This window comes from Oryzias latipes, chromosome 24 (genome assembly GCF_002234675.1).
Source record: "Oryzias latipes chromosome 24, ASM223467v1".
Taxonomy (NCBI): domain Eukaryota; kingdom Metazoa; phylum Chordata; class Actinopteri; order Beloniformes; family Adrianichthyidae; genus Oryzias; species Oryzias latipes.
This window is the reverse complement of record NC_019882.2, coordinates 14,667,150-14,685,283: the sequence shown is the minus strand read 5'-3', so window position 1 is coordinate 14,685,283 and position 18,134 is coordinate 14,667,150. Positions and strand designations below refer to the sequence as shown.

General features: G+C 38.7%; 1 protein-coding gene across 1 annotated transcript in view; it reads left to right on the top strand.

The window, feature by feature from the left end:
- nbas (neuroblastoma amplified sequence) overlaps positions 1–18,134 on the top strand; it is a 158,653-nt gene that overhangs the window by 77,622 nt on the left and 62,897 nt on the right. Inside the window, exons 41-43 of the mRNA XM_011491806.3 lie at positions 1,463–1,600; positions 14,810–15,033; positions 15,175–15,285. Of these exons, the coding sequence (XP_011490108.2) occupies positions 1,463–1,600; positions 14,810–15,033; positions 15,175–15,285 (473 nt within the window). The remainder of the gene's footprint in view (positions 1–1,462; positions 1,601–14,809; positions 15,034–15,174; positions 15,286–18,134) is intronic.

Below are 18,134 nucleotides of genomic sequence, written 5' to 3'. Positions count from 1 at the left end.
ATCAGTTGTTTTTAGATGTAATCCCTGTTCTGAGCGAGCAAAGTTGACAGTCAAGAGGAAAGCTCTACATAGAAGACCGGTGAGGTTCTGGGAGGAAAGAGACAAAGATAATAATACAGGAAATGTTTTAGTAAGACAGGTAAATTAGTGACTTCAGCAATGAGAGGAGCAGATAAACATGCCTGAAACATCTGAAATAGTTTCCTCATTGCAGCAGTTAAGGGACCAGGAAGCAGATGGGCACAAAGTCATCAAACATCTGTTTAAAGATGAGAACTATGTTAGTAACTGCAATGGTGAGAGAACATGAAGATGTTCAAATAGAACACTCTGCAACCTCTGTTATAGAGCAGAAATGATAACATAAAACAGATCATGTTAAGAAGATTGTAACATCTGTTATAAAACAGAAGAGATTATTGTAACAACAAGGGCGCTGCATGGTGACGTAATGGTATGCACTCTCACCTCACAACATAAAGGCCCTGGTTTGTACCCCGGCTGGGTCCTTTCTATGTGGAGTTTGCCTGTTATCCGGCTTCCTCCTACAGTCCAAATGCTTCATAAGTTCATTGGTTTCGCTAAATTGCCTCTAGGTGTGCACGTGAGTGTGTGGCCGTGCAACAGACTGGCGACCTGGACAGGGTGTACCCCACCTTCACCCAACAGTAGATGGATAGGCTCCTACAGTCCCGTGACCCCAAAAGGGATTCAGCGGGTTCTGAAGAGGGATATATGGATGGATTCCACAACAATAACACAGGATGATGATCCACAAAGAATATCAACTATCTGTTATAAGAAAAGACATTTGTCAGTGACTACAACTATAAAAAAGCAGGAAAGAAACAAATGCAAAAACACTGGAACATTTATCGTAAAGCTGAAGGACTGCAATAATTAAATACATTCATGGGAAAAACACTATAGATTTTGAAAACCTCCAAGTTTTTTAAACGAAGGGTTTTACAGCTCAGCTACTTAATTTTGGGAATGTCAGATAGTTGATGAGTAGAGCGATCTGTAGACATCTTCAAGTCTAACCTTGTTGAACACAACCTCGCTTCACACTGTTCCTTCTTGTCCCTTAAACTGAAGGGTGGTGGGAGTGGTTGAAAATCTGTCCACATATAATCCCAAATGACCCTCAGCAGTCTAGGGCTTCAGCAGCAAAACTGAATGGATGACTCAGGGCCACCTTTAACCACAAGCTTTAATCAAATAGGAAGGTTTTAAGTTGAGCTTGAGACCTCTCAACTTCCCCACTGATGGTCATCAAGGTCAAGTTGCCTTAAACATTTCATATATAATTATGCGAAAAATTAGCTTCATGCAAAGAATATGTCAAATGTAAACTTAAAATAATTAATTTACTTGCATTGCTAAAAAATAAACTCAATTCAACTAGACAAAAAGTTCCATTAAACAATCTATTCTGTCTTCTTTTCCTCCAAATTTGCAGGTACTGGACGCTAACAAGTGTTTTGAAAAGCAGTGCCACTCTGCCCTGTCTCTGCAGTTAGCTGCCTACTATTACGCTCTGCAGATCCACTCCCAGCTCATGCCCTGCTTCAAGGACAAGAACCACGCTCTCTATCAGGTCAGCACCAAGTGACAATTCTCCCACACAGTCTTGAGTGATGCTCAACCAACATAGAAAGTGCCAGAAACTTGACCGGGCTGCATGTTCAGAACCAACTTGACCTAAGTCTTTTGAAATTTTAAAAGTACTGCTGTGTTTGGAAATGCAGTAAAAAGCTGACATGTATATAAAAAAAGCTGTTTCTATAGGCTGTTCATCTTTTAAGTGCCACTCGAGTGGTGAGTTTAAAAATGGGGAGAACTGCGGGAATCAAGTCTCTTTCAGTAGGCATCATACAACTCTTACAAGAGGAGCTGTTATTTAATGGGTTACAAAATCTTACCTTTTTTTTTTTAAAGACCTACTTCAATACTTTTGGTGTTTATAACACGTTCTTGTAGCCTTTTGCTCATGAAAAGAGATTTTCCCATTTTTCCTCTACAGAGGAAAAATGGGAAAACCTGTACGGGGTACACAGGTGACATGTATGAAACTTTTATATCGTAGACCATTCGGTGGGCTCATAGAGTGAGAATGTTCATGCAAATTTTATTCTATGGGCATGCTGAGGGTTACAGGTCGTAGTGAACACTTAAAAAAACACACAAGGGTCAAGTAGGGTTCAAGTAGGTGAGACCCAGGCACGTTTTAAGGATTTTTCTTTTTTCAACTCCCCTCGAAAACAAGTGAGAAGTGCGTGCCCATTGCACTCTCCATGCGTCTAACCTGACTGTTAATAATCAGGAAACTAGACAGGCTGTAGTTTGTGTCCAACAGGCACTTACGTATCACATGTACACTCCCTGCGCACAACATTTGCATGCGGTCCGTAAGGAGACTAATGACAAGAGTACAGCATCACTTGTATATCATAAGTGCGTGTGACCCACAATATTCTTACAATTGCTTTACAATGCACGACAATGGTATGTTACATTTTCATTATGTACCTTAAGGTGACCACACGGGCCTCAAGGGAATAGCAAGACACACCTGCCTTCCCTTTAAGAGAGGGGCCCCTCTCTCCACAGGCTCGGGCGGGCCAAAAACCTGCAGCTTTCATACGGGTCAACCCCCTTATAGGTGCGCGTGACTTAGGCTTCACTTTCTGTTTGCTCCTCTCACTAGTATATAAGCAAGTTCTATGTGTAAACGTAATGTTAAACAGGAATGGAAAGTATTTACAGTACAATTATTGACTCATGGCTAATTCTATATAAATATGAGTTTTTAAATTGTGTTTACGTTGTTCATTTAGACAGTACTATACCAGATTTTACTGTTGTTTTGACAGAAAAGCATTTATTAACTCTTTGAGTTGTGTCAATTTTAAGCATTTAAATTACTGTTTGAGGTTTAAAGAGCATAATGTTCCACTTTGAGGTTATGTTGTGGCCTTTTTTTAAATGTTTTTTTCTTTAAAGTAATATTGAGTAAGAACAAGGGCGGAACAGAGAAACTTGAGAAAGGAAAGGTGATGCCGCGAGAAAGAAAGTGGCAACAGAGATGCTTGGGGCGCGGGTGAGGGGGGTGGGCTGATTGGCACAATATAAAAGAAAAAATGACTCTGACCTTTTCCTTGAGTGGACTGTGGCTCTCGTGGGTTTCAGTCCAGGTGGAAGAAAGGAGGTAAAATGTTGAAATGGAAGAAGAAAAGAGGCCACTAGAAAAAGTGGATAAGTGTGTCCCAGTTGACATTCAAGGTCAAGGCGGCGCACAAAAAACTCACACTTCCTCGCCCACGCTAACAAGTTACACCAAATGCGTAAAAAAAATTTTTGACCCTGCACACGAATGCACACATCCTTCCTGCATCTTAATGCCAGTAATCACTCCCCAACCCCCTTGTGACGTAAAGTTCAAGTCCATTAAATTAAAAAATATACAATCTTTTCTCCTCTGTTCGACACTTTGGTTGCTGTGTTTTATTTATAATTTTTCCTTTCTTTTTTGTATATTTCCCTTTCCCATTCTATTACTGCTCACCCCATGCTGATAATAAGATAACTAATCTATTTAGTAGTACTATTACTCCTTAATGGTGGTACTTTCTGTTTCATGATGATTGACCAAGTGCAGCATCTCAAATGTCATTTAAAACGTCATGGAACCTAGTTGTATTGTATAGATATTTTAGATACAGTCTATTTCTGTCAATCACATCGCTCAATGATAAGATTGTAAAAATTGCTGTAAAATGGAATGCAGACAGACACACTGGGGCTTATGACGTGCATTCTTGAATTCGAGTGTAGCCCGTGGTGTTCAAACTGGACAGGCAGGGAGGGTCTTCTAACTAGCGCATGTCCACCACCTATGTTTTGAAGAGGCTTGGTGTAAAATGTTGAAGCGGTGCAAATCTTGATCCAGACTTTTTCTTTTACAACTCTATACCAATATATGAACAACTTGGTGTCAATGTTACGTCTACAAGGTTTTAGGATATAGGGCTATAAATCCAGCCGGGGAAAACAGCAATCATTAATTTCTCTTCTATGATTATTTCAAACGCTTGGTTTTACCAGGAACTAAAAAAGATATTGTCTATCTGTAACTACAATTCGAAGTCCCTGATTGGTCAAAGTTTGACTTGGTTTAACTATCAATACGTGTTCAATGGATGTGCGTTTTGTATGTAAAGCCTGAAAACGGCCTTTAAAACTTGTGTAGCTACACATGAACACAAGGGTTTTGAACGCAGGAGCCTGAAACGCGTGTTTACGTTGATTTGTCATTGGAAGTGGCCACTTGAACATGTGTTACCGAGTGTGGTGTGTACGTAGCTTGAGAGCTGAGGCCTTGCTGCAAATGAGCAGCTGATCAGCTAAGGTTAATGTTTTTTTATTTCAATTTTTTTTTTTTTGTCTTCAAGTAAAGCACTTTTAGCAACATTTTCCTGTCCAGATCACCAGAAAAGGCTCTTTCTGTCATCCCTAAAAGTTGCATGAAGGTCAATGTTTCAATCTAATGTGGATTATTTTTTTTTGGCTGCCTTTTACATTGAGGCTGATTTTGGGAAGAGAAGACCCAAAGGGAAGACCCTGGACAGTGAAATTTCATCACTGGCCCAGCAATGCTGTAAAATTCTGGTAAATGAGCTACCCGTTGAACATACTTTATCAATCCAGATTAACAGTAGAAGATGATTGTTGTAGAATTAAGATGGGCAGTCAGGTCCACCCTCCACCACCGTCCTGGGACATCTCAGTCATCCGTTGCAATGAGGGACATGCGCACCAAACCAAAACACGGCTCCACCCTAAATGTACTGTTCTGATAGCAGTAAAGTGTCCCATCTAATGGAAACATACATCAAATCACCCCATTGGTGGGTGGTAGTTTGGTCTCTGCATCTGGATAAACAAATTGATCTTGAGGCATTGCATAGTGTGCTGAGTCGGCAATGTTAAATGTGAACAATCACCAGCACCGCAATGTCTATGGAAATTAAAAAATTAAATTGGTCCAGAAAATAAATAGGAAAATGACAGAATTGCCCCATCATTCTTTTTTTTACTAAACACAAATTCTTATTTAAATTTCTGATACAGTATTAGATGTTTTTACTATATATATTAGATTTCTTTGTCCAACAAAAATGCCTTGTGTTAAATTCCGGTTTTCTCTATTCTACATAATATGTATAGTGTTTATGCTTTGTGTTTGTCTCTGTTGATCCTTATAAAAAGCCTATATATTCATGCAGTGATATTTAATTTAAGGTAAGGATGACAGGGCACATCTGTTTTTTTTTTGCACATGCTCACTTTGCATTGCAAATGAGGTTAGCTGGAAAAACACATCACAAAGTCAAATGTCTTTTTTGTTAATTCATGCATGTGCAGAAAACATATGTGTGCAAGTCACTGGATCCTCCAAGCATTTTTTACTGCAGGCTAACATGTTTCAGTGATTTTTCAGTTCAAAGTCTATGTCTGTGTGAAACCCACGTGACGTGTTTGTGTGTTGTGGTACACTGAGCTGTCTCCAAGTGTTTCCAGCTCTCCACATGAGGAGCAGTAACACTTTCTCAATAACTCTTAGGCTCTTTCAATTCTCTAGTCACTATCACATAATTTCATACCCAAGCAATAAGACACCAAACACTCAAGCTGCAGAAGTCATCCAGTTGCAAATAGCAAAAGGAAGTCTCTGCGGATTTTCTTAAGGTGTTTGATGTGTTTTTAAAGCCTCAATGAGCAGCCTGTTTTCCAGGTGTTCTGCAAATGCTCGGCGGTGGCTTTTCAAGCTTCTACTGCCTGCAAAGGGATTAGAGAAATGAGGGGAATGCTCATTAAAAAAAAAAGGTTTCATTTGTGCTTCAAGCAATGTTGTATGTAGTAAAAGTAACGATAAAAGCACATTGTATGTGTTTATTATTGAAGAGCTTTGCGATAAATACCAATAGTCATTTTAGGTTTTTGTCATAACCTATTTCTCCATTCTCAATTCTGTGATGAAACTTTAGGAATTTAAACATTTTTAAAGCTTTTGGTTAAAAGTAACTTCAGTTTACTTAAATAAATACTTTTTTTGTAAATGCTAGAAGTTTAAAATGCCAAACTCAAATAATACTACTATAGTCTTACAATAAAGCCTGAACATTTACTCAAGGAACCTGTAATATTGATCTTCACGCCCAAGTCTGGATTTTCCTGTGCTGGTCCCCAGCCCGGATAAAATACAGGGTTATGTTAAAAAGGGCATCCAGCTAAAACTCTTTGCCAAACCACCTGTGTGATTGGGTGGAAGCTGATTTACTGTGGTGACCCCTGACGGGATGTGCTAAAAGGTGAACAACAACGTTGGTGTGTTTTCCCTGAGGTATTTGACGGTATTGCACTGTGTGCTTAAAAAAATCTATAGAAAAACCTACGACATAATAATAATTAGTAATAATTCCAATTACAGAGAATTTATGTATGTTTATTTTTCTAAATTGTATCGTTCTTAATTTTAAAAAAATACTTTTTAATGACATTTTTGTTGTTTTACTGCTGCTAATGCTTTCCTGTGTGAAAAAGATTTAGATGAAGTAAATCTACTGTGTTCTGTTAAACTGGCAAAAAATAGAAAAATAGGTCACAGGGGTGAATTATAGACGAAAGGTTCACATCCACTGCTGCCTAAATTTATTTTCAAAGTGTTCCCAGTGGTCTTTTAATTACTAATATGCCAATTTTAGCCAAAATCTGCAACTTGGTACTAGTTTGTTAGCAATTGTGGCTAGGACTTTGGTGCAGGTGTTGGAGAATAATCATATGGGGGGGGGGGGGGGGGTGTAAAATCATAAAGCATCATAAAGCAAACAACTTGCTGGAAGTTTATAATCATTACCGTCAGGTTTAGATGTATGACAAATCTTGAAGGGGCGGGTCTGTTCACACACACCCAAATGTTACGAACATACCTGTTGGCTCCAAAAATCTTCACATAAAAACTTGTCAACATGTACACAATACAACTACCATTCACACATGCACACTAATACTGGGGGATCCCTTTCCCTGCCTGGGCCCAGGAAGCCAGCACCCCAAGGGACACGGCCACTGTTGCAGAGGATCAGAGGTCCCCCCTTTCCTTGTATGTGTATTTGTATATGCATGTGTGTTGGAGTGTATATTGTTGTGGGGTAAAGAGTGAGTGTACTAAAGGGTGCAGTTAAAATTGGTGGGTAAAACACTGAGAGGACATCTCCTCCTTGCTGGCAGAGATGTCCAAACATTACATTTCTGGTTCTACCAGATAAGGAGGTTGGTTTCCAACAGTTGCCCATCAGTTGCCTTAGCACAAACTCTCTCTCTGTTGACTTTCAAGGTCTTTGGCTGTTTCCCTCTCATCTGATTATAGCTTCCAGCCATGACAGAGCAAGTTAGGAGCAGCAACACAGAGACTGGGTTTCCATTCCTCCTCCAGGCATAACGAGCACTTTTCCACTTCCACGCACTGGAAGTTTTCATTATCCCGGCTAAGGTGCTCATTTGCAAAATAAAGGTGCTCCTCACCATAATTGTTCTGCAGGCGGAGCACGCACACTGCCACAAATACCCACTGTGTTTGCTTTTGTTTAGGTTCTGGCTTTTGTTTACCTGTCGTCTTTTTTATTTATTTACTTTTTATAACAGGGAGATTGTCTATAACCGCATGTGTGCCTCTAGGTGTTTATGTGCATATGATTTGCATCATTGTAGCCACAGTGTTTAGATACTGAGCCGCAATGTGCTGAGTAAAGACATTGAGATTTTTTACCTTCGGCCATCTACCATTGCCTGCAGAAGCAGTTTTTTCACTTACTGAATATTGATCTCTCACCCACAGAATACTCAGATTCAATGCCTGCACGATTAAAACAGAAAAACTGCTTTGTACATACTGCATTGGACAGATCAGGATGTTTATGATTGCTACTTTGCTTTGACTATTCAGTAAATACAGCATTTGCCAAAACCATCAATAGATGGATATGGTTATATACAAACAAAAAGCTTTATAGATGTTTTCCTTTGGTGGTCATTTTAAAGGGGATCTTTTTTACCATCCAAGGGCTTATTCATAGTACCTCCAGCAGGCGCAGACCTTGAAAGGACCGAACCATTGAGCCAGTGCTGCGTTGCAGAACAGACCAGAATAATGAGATAGGCTGAGTGACCTCCGAATCACAGAGAGGCAACTTCAGGAGCTTTCCTTTTTTTTTCCTTTTTTCTCCAGACAAATTGTACACTTGTACAAATTGCACTCTTGTGCTATAATCATTAGCAGTTGAGTTTTTTTCTTTCCCCCCATGGAACTCTGAGTGCGGAGATTGCCCTGTGTGACAAGCGCGCTCCCTGAATTCACCGTTGCAGCCAACTACGAAGGTTTGGGACTGAGCGTTTTGGAAACCTTTGATTAAAACTAAAACTCTGACTTGGCTAACTCAGTCCTGCTTATAACTCATTTGGGATCGCAGTCTTCAAAAGCAGTTTATAGAGTTCGTATTTCTAACCAACCTGTACCTGTTTAGTTTTATTACCTTCTTGCTTTTTAACTCATTATTTGCACATACTGAGTCTTCCTTTGCGCTGTTGGCCCTAATGAGGCCACTGACTTTCGAGCTCAGATAATTACCAGAGAAAAGCCTTTTTTATGAAACATCTGCTCCCCATTGTACAAAAAAGTGCAGCTTTTTAATGTGTAAAATTAAACTGTAAACTGTAATTTTTTTTGTATTTTTTTATAGCATCAGTGATTTTTTGTTCTATAAAAACAATAGAATTTTTGTAACTAAATCCCTTTTTGTCAAACTTTTTACATCCATAAAGTCTTTATCCCTCAATGACTCAAAGATTTCACGACTTTGCTGGACTTTCAGGCTTGTTTTTGCCAATTTAATCGAAAGACATGGGATGGAATGCAAATTTAGTTTAACATTGTTTGATGAGTTTTGTTAGGCTGCTGCGTAAATCTGTTCAAAATAATAATCTTTGGATATTGGGGGATATTTTTGAAGCCAGATCTGACTATATATTTCGACACAAAGCTATTGGTGATGCTCGATTTTATAAATCTTTTAAGGGCGACCAGTAGCTGACTGATCAAAGCAGCAAGTTCATTTAGGATGATAATTCATGGAAAACAGTTACTACGAGGCTCAAGATTAGAGCTTGAATGTGCTTGAGGAAGAGTTTGAAGATGTTTCATAATTGAACCATGGTTTAGACACCCTCTCTGATGAAAATTGTGTTTTTTTACATGTTCATATATATATAGATATCTCTCTCTCTCTCTCTCTCTCTCTCTCTGTCTCTCTCTCTCTGTCTCTCTCTGTCTCTCTCTCTCTCTCTCTCTGTCTCTGTCTCTCTCTCTCTCTCTGTCTCTGTCTCTCTCTCTGTCTCTCTCTGTCTCTGTCTCTGTCTCTCTGTCTCTCTCTCTCTCTCTGTCTCTCTCTCTGTCTCTCTCTCTGTCTCTCTCTCTGTCTCTCTCTGTCTCTCTCTCTCTGTCTCTCTCTGTCTCTCTCTGTCTCTCTCTCTCTCTCTCTCTCTCTCTGTCTCTGTCTCTGTCTCTCTCTCTGTCTCTCTCTCTGTCTCTCTCTGTCTCTGTCTCTGTCTCTCTGTCTCTCTCTCTCTCTCTGTCTCTCTCTCTGTCTCTCTCTCTGTCTCTGTCTCTGTCTCTCTGTCTCTCTCTCTCTCTCTGTCTCTCTCTCTGTCTCTCTCTCTCTCTCTGTCTCTGTCTCTGTCTCTGTCTGTCTCTGTCTGTCTCTCTTTGGAACAGGGCACACTCCAAAAGGACGCTGGTGGTCCCTGTACAAGTTGCCTGTTGAAAAACGCGCAGCTGATCTCCAGTGGAGAATTGTACACGGTGCAATAGCTACGAACAGATACAAAGCACACTTTGTACCAACCCAATCAGACAAATGTGATTTTTGTGGGACATCTGAAACTCTGGCACATTTGGCAATCGAGTGTAACAGGCTAAGGCGCTTGTTCACAGTTTTGGAGGACTGGTGTCTCAGGCTCGGGGAGGTGTTCTCTTTCCCATTGTTCATTTTTGGCCCCAAATATACAGCCCAAAGGAAACATGTACACACCATACTCAATTTTATTTTTGCAACAGCTAAACTCGGAATCTGGCTAACAAGGAAAAACCGGTTACTCTCTGTTGGTTGTGTGGATGTTACCTTTATGTTTTTTTCTCTTCTGAAAAGTCGTGTGAATGTTGAATATGCTTACTTTAAGTTGATCGACGACCTTCAAAAGTTTAAAAATACGTGGGCTCTGGAGGGAGTTCTGTGTACTATCGGGGAGGATAATAACATAGTGTTCAAATTCTAACGAATTACAGGCTATATACTGATTTTGTTGTTGATGCTCCGCAATGGGGTACCTTTTTTAGGTCTTATTATCTTTCTTTTAATGTACAGTGTGTCTTTAAATTAATGTGATTATTAAAGTTTTTGTAAAAATCAAATCAAATCTCTCTCTGTCTCTCTCTGTCTCTCTCTCTCCCTCTCTCTGTGTGTGTGTGTGTCCTACAAATAATACAGGTTTTTGATTTTGACTTAAAAAGGCCTAATCATGAGCTAATAAAGTTTTTACAAAAGATCAAAAAGTAATAGTAGTTGGACTTTTCATGATGTTACAATTAGGATGCTTTCCTTTACTTCTAAGAATTATTGCAATTTAGTCCTGTTTTTTAATCTAAAGTTTAAAAAAAAAGCTGAAACGTCTTACGTTATATTCTGAAAATCCTTTGAAAGTGTCAGTTTAATAGAAGTTCTTTGATTTAACATGTTCTTGTGAAATTCCATGGCATATGTAAAAGTTAGAGCTTTGACAGAATCAGTGGGTGGTAAAAGAGAAAACAGCAGCATGTGATGAAATGTTAATAATTAGGCAGTGAGACGGAGCAGCACAAATATTTATTTGATTATAAAGACGAGCATCTTTTGGCAGACAGCAAAAATGAATTATGATTGCTACAGAGTTTAACCGTCGGGGGTTCAAGGATGTAGTTGAGGAGGTGACTATGGCATAAGTCATTGGAGACTTTGTTGGAGACTTCTTTCGCCTATATTTGTTTGAAGCGCAAAAACCCCGCCTGTAGCAGCAGTGGAAAAAAAAAAAGAAAAAAGCTAAAGGGGATTTGGAGAGGATGGGCTTCCTCCCAGCAATCAAACACAGTTACCTCGTAAAGTTGTACATTTGTGTGCAGTTTTCTTTACAAACCCTTTCTTAAAGACAAAAAAAGGCTTTTAAAAGAAAAAGAAAGAATAAGAGTACACTTTGAAGTCATCTTCGAAGCAACAAAAAAAAAACAGAACTTATTAGAAAGAAGAAGGATTTTGGAGATTCCTTTGTAATGAGGGAATGTGGGATAAAGAATTTTCAGAGAAGCAAGAGGAAGTGGTTCAGAGGAGTCGGGTGTATAATCCAGATAGGACACGTTGCTGTGGATGAATGACAGAGGGAGGGTGAGAGATTATGCAAACTGTGTTTCATCATGAAAGCCTTATTTCAGTCATGTTCTTCAAACATCGACCTGTCCATCACAGTTTCAGAAGACTTTCTTCCCACATGTGGTTTTTATCCCTTTGGGTCATTTTTCCTTGTGCTGTGAAACTTCAAAATAGGCCTGTTTGGAACAGAGCCACTGTAGTTGGTTGTATTTTTTTATAAGTAAATAAGTAAAATTATTTAAAAATTTCTTCAACAGTGGAGCTTAGAGACATGCAGAGTGAATGTCAAGATAACTGGGAAAATGGTTTGTCCCTTTGAAATGATGTTTTTGGTTTAAAAAAAAAAGTTTAAAACAAAATAAGTTTGCTTTAACGCTTTGACGGTAACAACAACGTAGCGAAGCAAACCCTATAAGAAGATACGAAAGCCATCTTACATACCATAACAAAAATATTGATACTACTTTGTTGGAAGAAGTAAAAGTCACTGATAAACTAATGAAACTAAGAGAAAATAACTAAGAGAAATTCAAACATTAGTTTTGAAATCAGCAGAATATTTGAGAGGCAAACGTGCACAATTCTTAGTCATTTATTGCAATCAAACTGGAAAAATATATTCATGAAGTTGACGTATGTGAGGCTTTTCTACCTTGAATAAGGCCTAAAGTGCGTACATCACACAAGGCGCCAACCATTGAATATATATAAGAATTGGAACATTATACGAACACTATTTATGAACGCAGTGCTTTGAAAATGAAAACCTGGATGCATGTATAATATATATTATCATATTATATCATATATAATATATAAGAATTTTCTTTACTTAAAAAAAATCATTCAAACCCAATGCATTGTGGTCTGTTTTTGACAAACTAGTGAGGATTGATGCTCACTGGTTTTTGGCAGATACCTTTGGGAAAATGTCAGGCACTGGATTTTGGAATTGTAGATTTGGATAGCCCTATAAAATGGCAAACACACCATATAGTGCACTATGTAGTGAGTAGTGAAGGAAATTGGACACAACCTACATGTTGACGACATGTGGCTCTAACATGGCAGCATCTGTATTGTGCAAAAATGGTGGCTGGACAGACTTCACTTTGTTTGAACCGGAAGTAAGCCATATTTTTATAGGTGACGTTACACTCACTCGGTCCAGTTTTTATATATAGTCAATGGCGCCATCTGTAACCACCAGGAGCAACATGGAGATCAGTGTCTTGCTCAAAGACACATTGGAAGGCAAGGCAGGAACTGAACTTGCAATCCTCTGATCAAAGGCAGACTGCTTTACCTCTGCACCATAGACTGCCTTTTTCAGCTCCTCCCACCAATGTTCAGTAGGATTTTTCTCAAGTTCCATAGAAGCTCACATTTGCACACTCAGATGTTTTGCTCCTAGCCATTCTTCTTTGTGTTATATATTATTATCCTATTAAAAGTAGTTTGCCCCATGACCTGAAACTAAAACTAAGCTATATGACTCTTGACTCAAAAATATTTTGAGAGTTTTTAGGTTTCGTGGCTCCAAGTAGAGATTTAAGACACATTGTGCCAGATGCAGCAAAGCAGCACCAGAACCTAACCTCCCTTGCTTCACATTTTACAGTAGAGAGGGTCTTCTTTTCTTGATGCACATTATTAATGTATCTGTGAACTTATTTCGATCAAAGGATTTGTAGCCTACCTGCATGCAGACGTCCTTGATCTCTTTCGGTCTCACACTTTGAAGGAAACAGAGGCAGATAGTACGATGAAAAGTTCACCTTTAATATCTTCCGAGGTTGCTCTGGGCTTATTAGTTAGCATTTTTATCATACGCCTGAGTTTTTCATCAAGTTTCTTCTTGCCATAGATAATTCTCATGTTTTTAAAGATTACTTCTGTTAGTTAGGATTTTATTTATTGTTTTTTATGTATTGTCAATGATCTATTTGTTGTAGACGGTTTACCATTTGATCAAATTCCTTTTAGTTTTTCATTCATATTGAGTGGTTTCCAGCTCTTTAGGTATATGGAGCTATGCTTGCTCTTACAATAAATCTAAAACACTTTTTGTTTTGTTTTATGGTTCTGAGGTGTCTCTGCATTAGGCTATTGTTGGGATTAGTCAAGCACTTTGCTAACTCACTAGAAGACTGAACGTAGCTCAGCTTCGGGCAAAGTCATGATTTTTCTTTTCGGCTGCACATCAAAAAAAAAAGAAAAGAAGAAATTACCATTCCATATCTGAGACTTTTGCCTCAGGGGTAGAAAAAGCTAAAAAATATGCGAGTATAAGCAGACATACAGAGATTCCTTCCTTTATAGCCAAGTGAAAAATGACGTCCCTTATGGTGCCAGCATTGACAAATGTCTCAGCTTTATCCCCCTCTTCTTCCCCTCCCTCCACACTTCCCCTCTTTCATCTCCTGACTTCCCTTGTCTGGTTCCCTATCTGGCTACACTTTTTAAATTCCCCTCTTTCATTCTCGACCCCACAAACTCTTCCCTGTATGGCTTTTTGGCTGCTGCTTTTTACCAAACCTCTCCCCAGAGCTGCATGCACAAACATGCTGTGAGCAGGAAGAAGAAGCACACAGACGCACACCTCTGTTTCCAAGCTTCCACTTTCCCACCACCCTTAATTACCTTATGCAAATAAGATCAGTGAATAAACCATCTCCTCCTGCCAGGCGACATCAAATGAGGTGCCAAAAACACAAATTTGGGGGTTCATTTACGTAGAACAGAGGAGCAAGCCTATCTAAGCATGGCACTTTCAACCATGTGTGTCTAATAATTTATTCCCCATAGGGTGGAAATCATAGCAGCTCACAAATCTTTATACATCTACCCATCATTTCTCGATTTGCAGGAAAAGGCTGTATGTTAAAATTGCCTGATTTAACTCAGTTGTGGCACTCTCAAGAAAAATTACAGGAAGGTCGTTTGGTTCTTTCGTCTTTTTTTTTCTTCAACTGTTGAAAATTGCTGCATTTTTCTACTTTTGAAAATGGCCTTTTTAGTGAGCTATGCGAAGACTTCTGATGCTATAGAAACTATGCAGCATAATGCGTTTTAGGCTCCATGTGTGTCATTGTTTTAACCACTTTAACCTAATGTGGCTTTTGTGGTATTTTAGCTCCCTGTAGTTCTTGGATTATTGCCTCTAACAGCAACATTTCTAGTGAGTTAAACGGTTGGAGAACAGAAGCATTTGTTTGGTAAAAGTTTTAATTCTCTGAGTATTCTCTGAGGTTTAATTTTTTTCCCCTTTTAAATTCTTTCTCTTTTCTAAGACTGACCCAAAGAAGCTGATCCAATCCGTCACTCAACATGTGTCTTCATATTCTGATTGGCCGGAGGAGCTGCAGAAGCTCATCAACCAGCTCCACGTGTACAACGAGCGCCTGACGGACTTCACCCAGGCGCAGGTCTTACAGGGTTTGGGTAGAGGAGTGGACGTCAACCGCTTCAGCTGCGACTCTGATTACAAGAAAGCAACTATTCTGGGCCTCACAGAGTAAGAGCACAAGCATGGGGAAGGGGTCGAACATTGGTTCTGTTTCATATTCAAAATATTATATAATCATGCACATCTGCTGACGACAGGAGGTTCTTGTTTTGAGTCTTTTTGTGTTCTTTTGGTTTTGTCTTTGCTCAGGACTCTAGATGACAGTGTGTACAGAATCGCTCTGTCTCTGGCAAAGCGTTACAGCATTTCTCTGTGGGAGGTCTACATGACTCACCTGGAGTTTCTCTTTACAGATAGCAGGTAATACACACTTTAATGTCAGTCTGTGTTCTCTTCTTTTTTCAGGTTGCTTTGCGCTTACTAAAACTTTTTGACCCTTTTTAAACCTCATTTAATCAAAAGTTATTCTTGAAAATGTCAATCTTTCCTTCATTTAAGATTTTAAAATAAGAAAAATATAATATAAACTTCTTCTGGTAAAGAACTTTTTCAAAGAAAAAAGAAAAAAAAGGAATATTTAAATACCCCAGAGAGTAGTTGCATGTTTTGAATGTTTGTGTTTCAGAGACTCAAAGCGTGTCTTTGACAATTTCCATAATTTATTTGCTCTCTGACTTCATAAACTAGTATATCTGACTAACTCTGCACCTTTCCTTGTTTTAATAAAATCCCTTTTCAGCACGGTTCAGGGTTGTGTGTGTTTTGCAGGCGCTGACGCATACATCTATGATAAATATACCTTGTCGAATTCTGATATAAGGAAATGGTTTATGGACTCCACTTAACGATAAATTACTGCCGTCCTCAAACCTTCTCACTTCTTTTGTGTGTGTGTGTTTACACCAAAATCTCAAGATCATTACAAATGTGTGAAGGAAATTCATACTATAATCTTGACGAGAAGCTTCTGCAATATGCGTATTGATTTAACGGTTGAACGGAAGCAGGAAATTATAGAAATAAAGCAGAAGGGGAATTTAAAACGAAAAAGCAGAGGGCTGGGTGCAATATGGAATTTTGACTTTTATTGATCCCTGCAGGGAAATAAATTCTTTGCATTTCCCTTATGTAACTTGTTTAGTGGCCAGTTAAAGCTCAATGCCAAGTCCTGCTCACGGGGTCAGATTTTGGGTTAGTCCTCAAACTGCGCCTGCCTCTTACTTGCATGGAGATAGTTCATTCATTTTGCATGATATGCATCAAAAATGTAATTTGGTAAAAAGTTTGTGGGTACCGTTGCCACAAAGCCTCTCAGCATACATTTTGTTGGACATATTTTACAGTGCAATTTAAGTGCAGCGTTTCTGACATGGTAATAGTCGACCCTGAAAGCTATCAGCTCCAAAGATCTGGTGATGGATTGTTGCATGCTTTGAAAACCCAACTTTATACCTCCAAGGAATAACACCTTTATTGGATTGTGCCATTTTTGACGTAGTTTGATTGCAGGAGCTGAAGCAGAGACTCTCTGGGATGATCTCATGAACTCAAACATGGAAACATTGTTATCATGTGAAACTATTCAAAATAAATAAACATGATCTTTTAACACTCCATGTACATTGTGCATCCATGCATTTTTACTGAGATAAGCACAGGCAACCGCTCCATGTGGCTATCAGGCTAAAAACATTAGGTGGCAGCCCCTCCCATACGCGGCATGGTGCGTTCATGGAACTCCAGTTCATAGAAGTTTTGTGGAACTCCAACAGCCACCCAGCCTAACTTAGGCCACTACTAGATATTCATGAGAAGATGAAAATTTCCGAACCGACCACAAAATCACCCGAATTATGCACACTCGCCCAAAGCCACTTTTGTCCGCAAATTTAGAACAAAAACTGCCCAAGTTATTGTAACACTGTGGATGTGTTAAGGTGCATACTCCCCCTAGTGTTGAGGAGAGTGCATTGCGCCATTAGGTTTGGTGAAGCATCTTCGATCTATGTAGTCAGGGTGCTGCTGCTCATGTCTGAGTTAAGGAGTAGCCAATCACAAAAGTGTCTCCGCCTTGTCTAGTTTGATTGACAGACAGACCCATTCTCCTGAAAAAGCTCTTCATGAAATAAATAAGCCATTGTGAAAAACAGCAACATGAAATAAAAACAAAGCTACTTTGGAAAATATTGCTTTTGAAATCCAAGGTTCTGAAAAGGCGTAGAATTATAATAATATTCCACATGATTAAAATGAATATTTTAAAATGCTGTTTTAAAATAATGAACAGGTTTTTAAAGCAAAATGAAATATATTGAATAATATAATGGCTAATTTAAAATCAGTGTGCAGCTTTTTCACCATTTCATGATCTTTTTATATATTCATGAGAGATTTATTGGTTGATTGTGTATTTGCATGAGGCCATATTTATTTATTTAATTAAATATTTATTTATTTAATTATGAACAGTATAGGACTCCATAAGATCCACGACATTGCAATCCTCTGCACTCAAATAAAAACTTGGTCCGTCTATTACATCCAGCATAACTCCACACAGTGGAAATTGGTTTATAATACTGGAATATCTATTATTTTAAACAATCAATGGAAAACTGCATGTTTAGCTCCAAAAAAAATGTTGTCTTCTTTTCTGCTGCCAGGCTTCTCTCCTGTTAGCGCTACTGTCACTGCCGCTTAACCTGTTGGAAGCCAGCAAGCTGTGTAAACACATTCATGACAACAGAGCTGTGACAGATTAGAAGTGTGTGTTTGTGTTTTCCAGCTGGAGAGTCTTCCCTTGCTGTCTGGAAAATGCCTTTTATTCTTTTCTCTTTAGTTTGCCCACCAACTTACAACAAGCTTACCGAGTTTTTTGACATCTAGTTAGTTAAAGATTTAGAAACACTGACTTGATCTGCTTTGATATTCAAAATGCCAAAAACATTGAAAATCTTTATTAAACCCTACAAGATATTTTTTTACACTTTTTCTGTGGAGAATCCGAGCCTAACAAAAGATAACTTGAGATAAACGCCATTTTTAGGTGTTAAAATGTTCTTTAAATCAACTGTTTTGTCAAGGAAAAATCAATTTGCGTTCAATTTTATACAGCATTCAATAGTTAGCATAAGTAACTGCTATCAACATTAACATGTTTATAGTGGTTAAATTATGGTGGCCCTGAAGTTCAAATCCCACCAACAAAT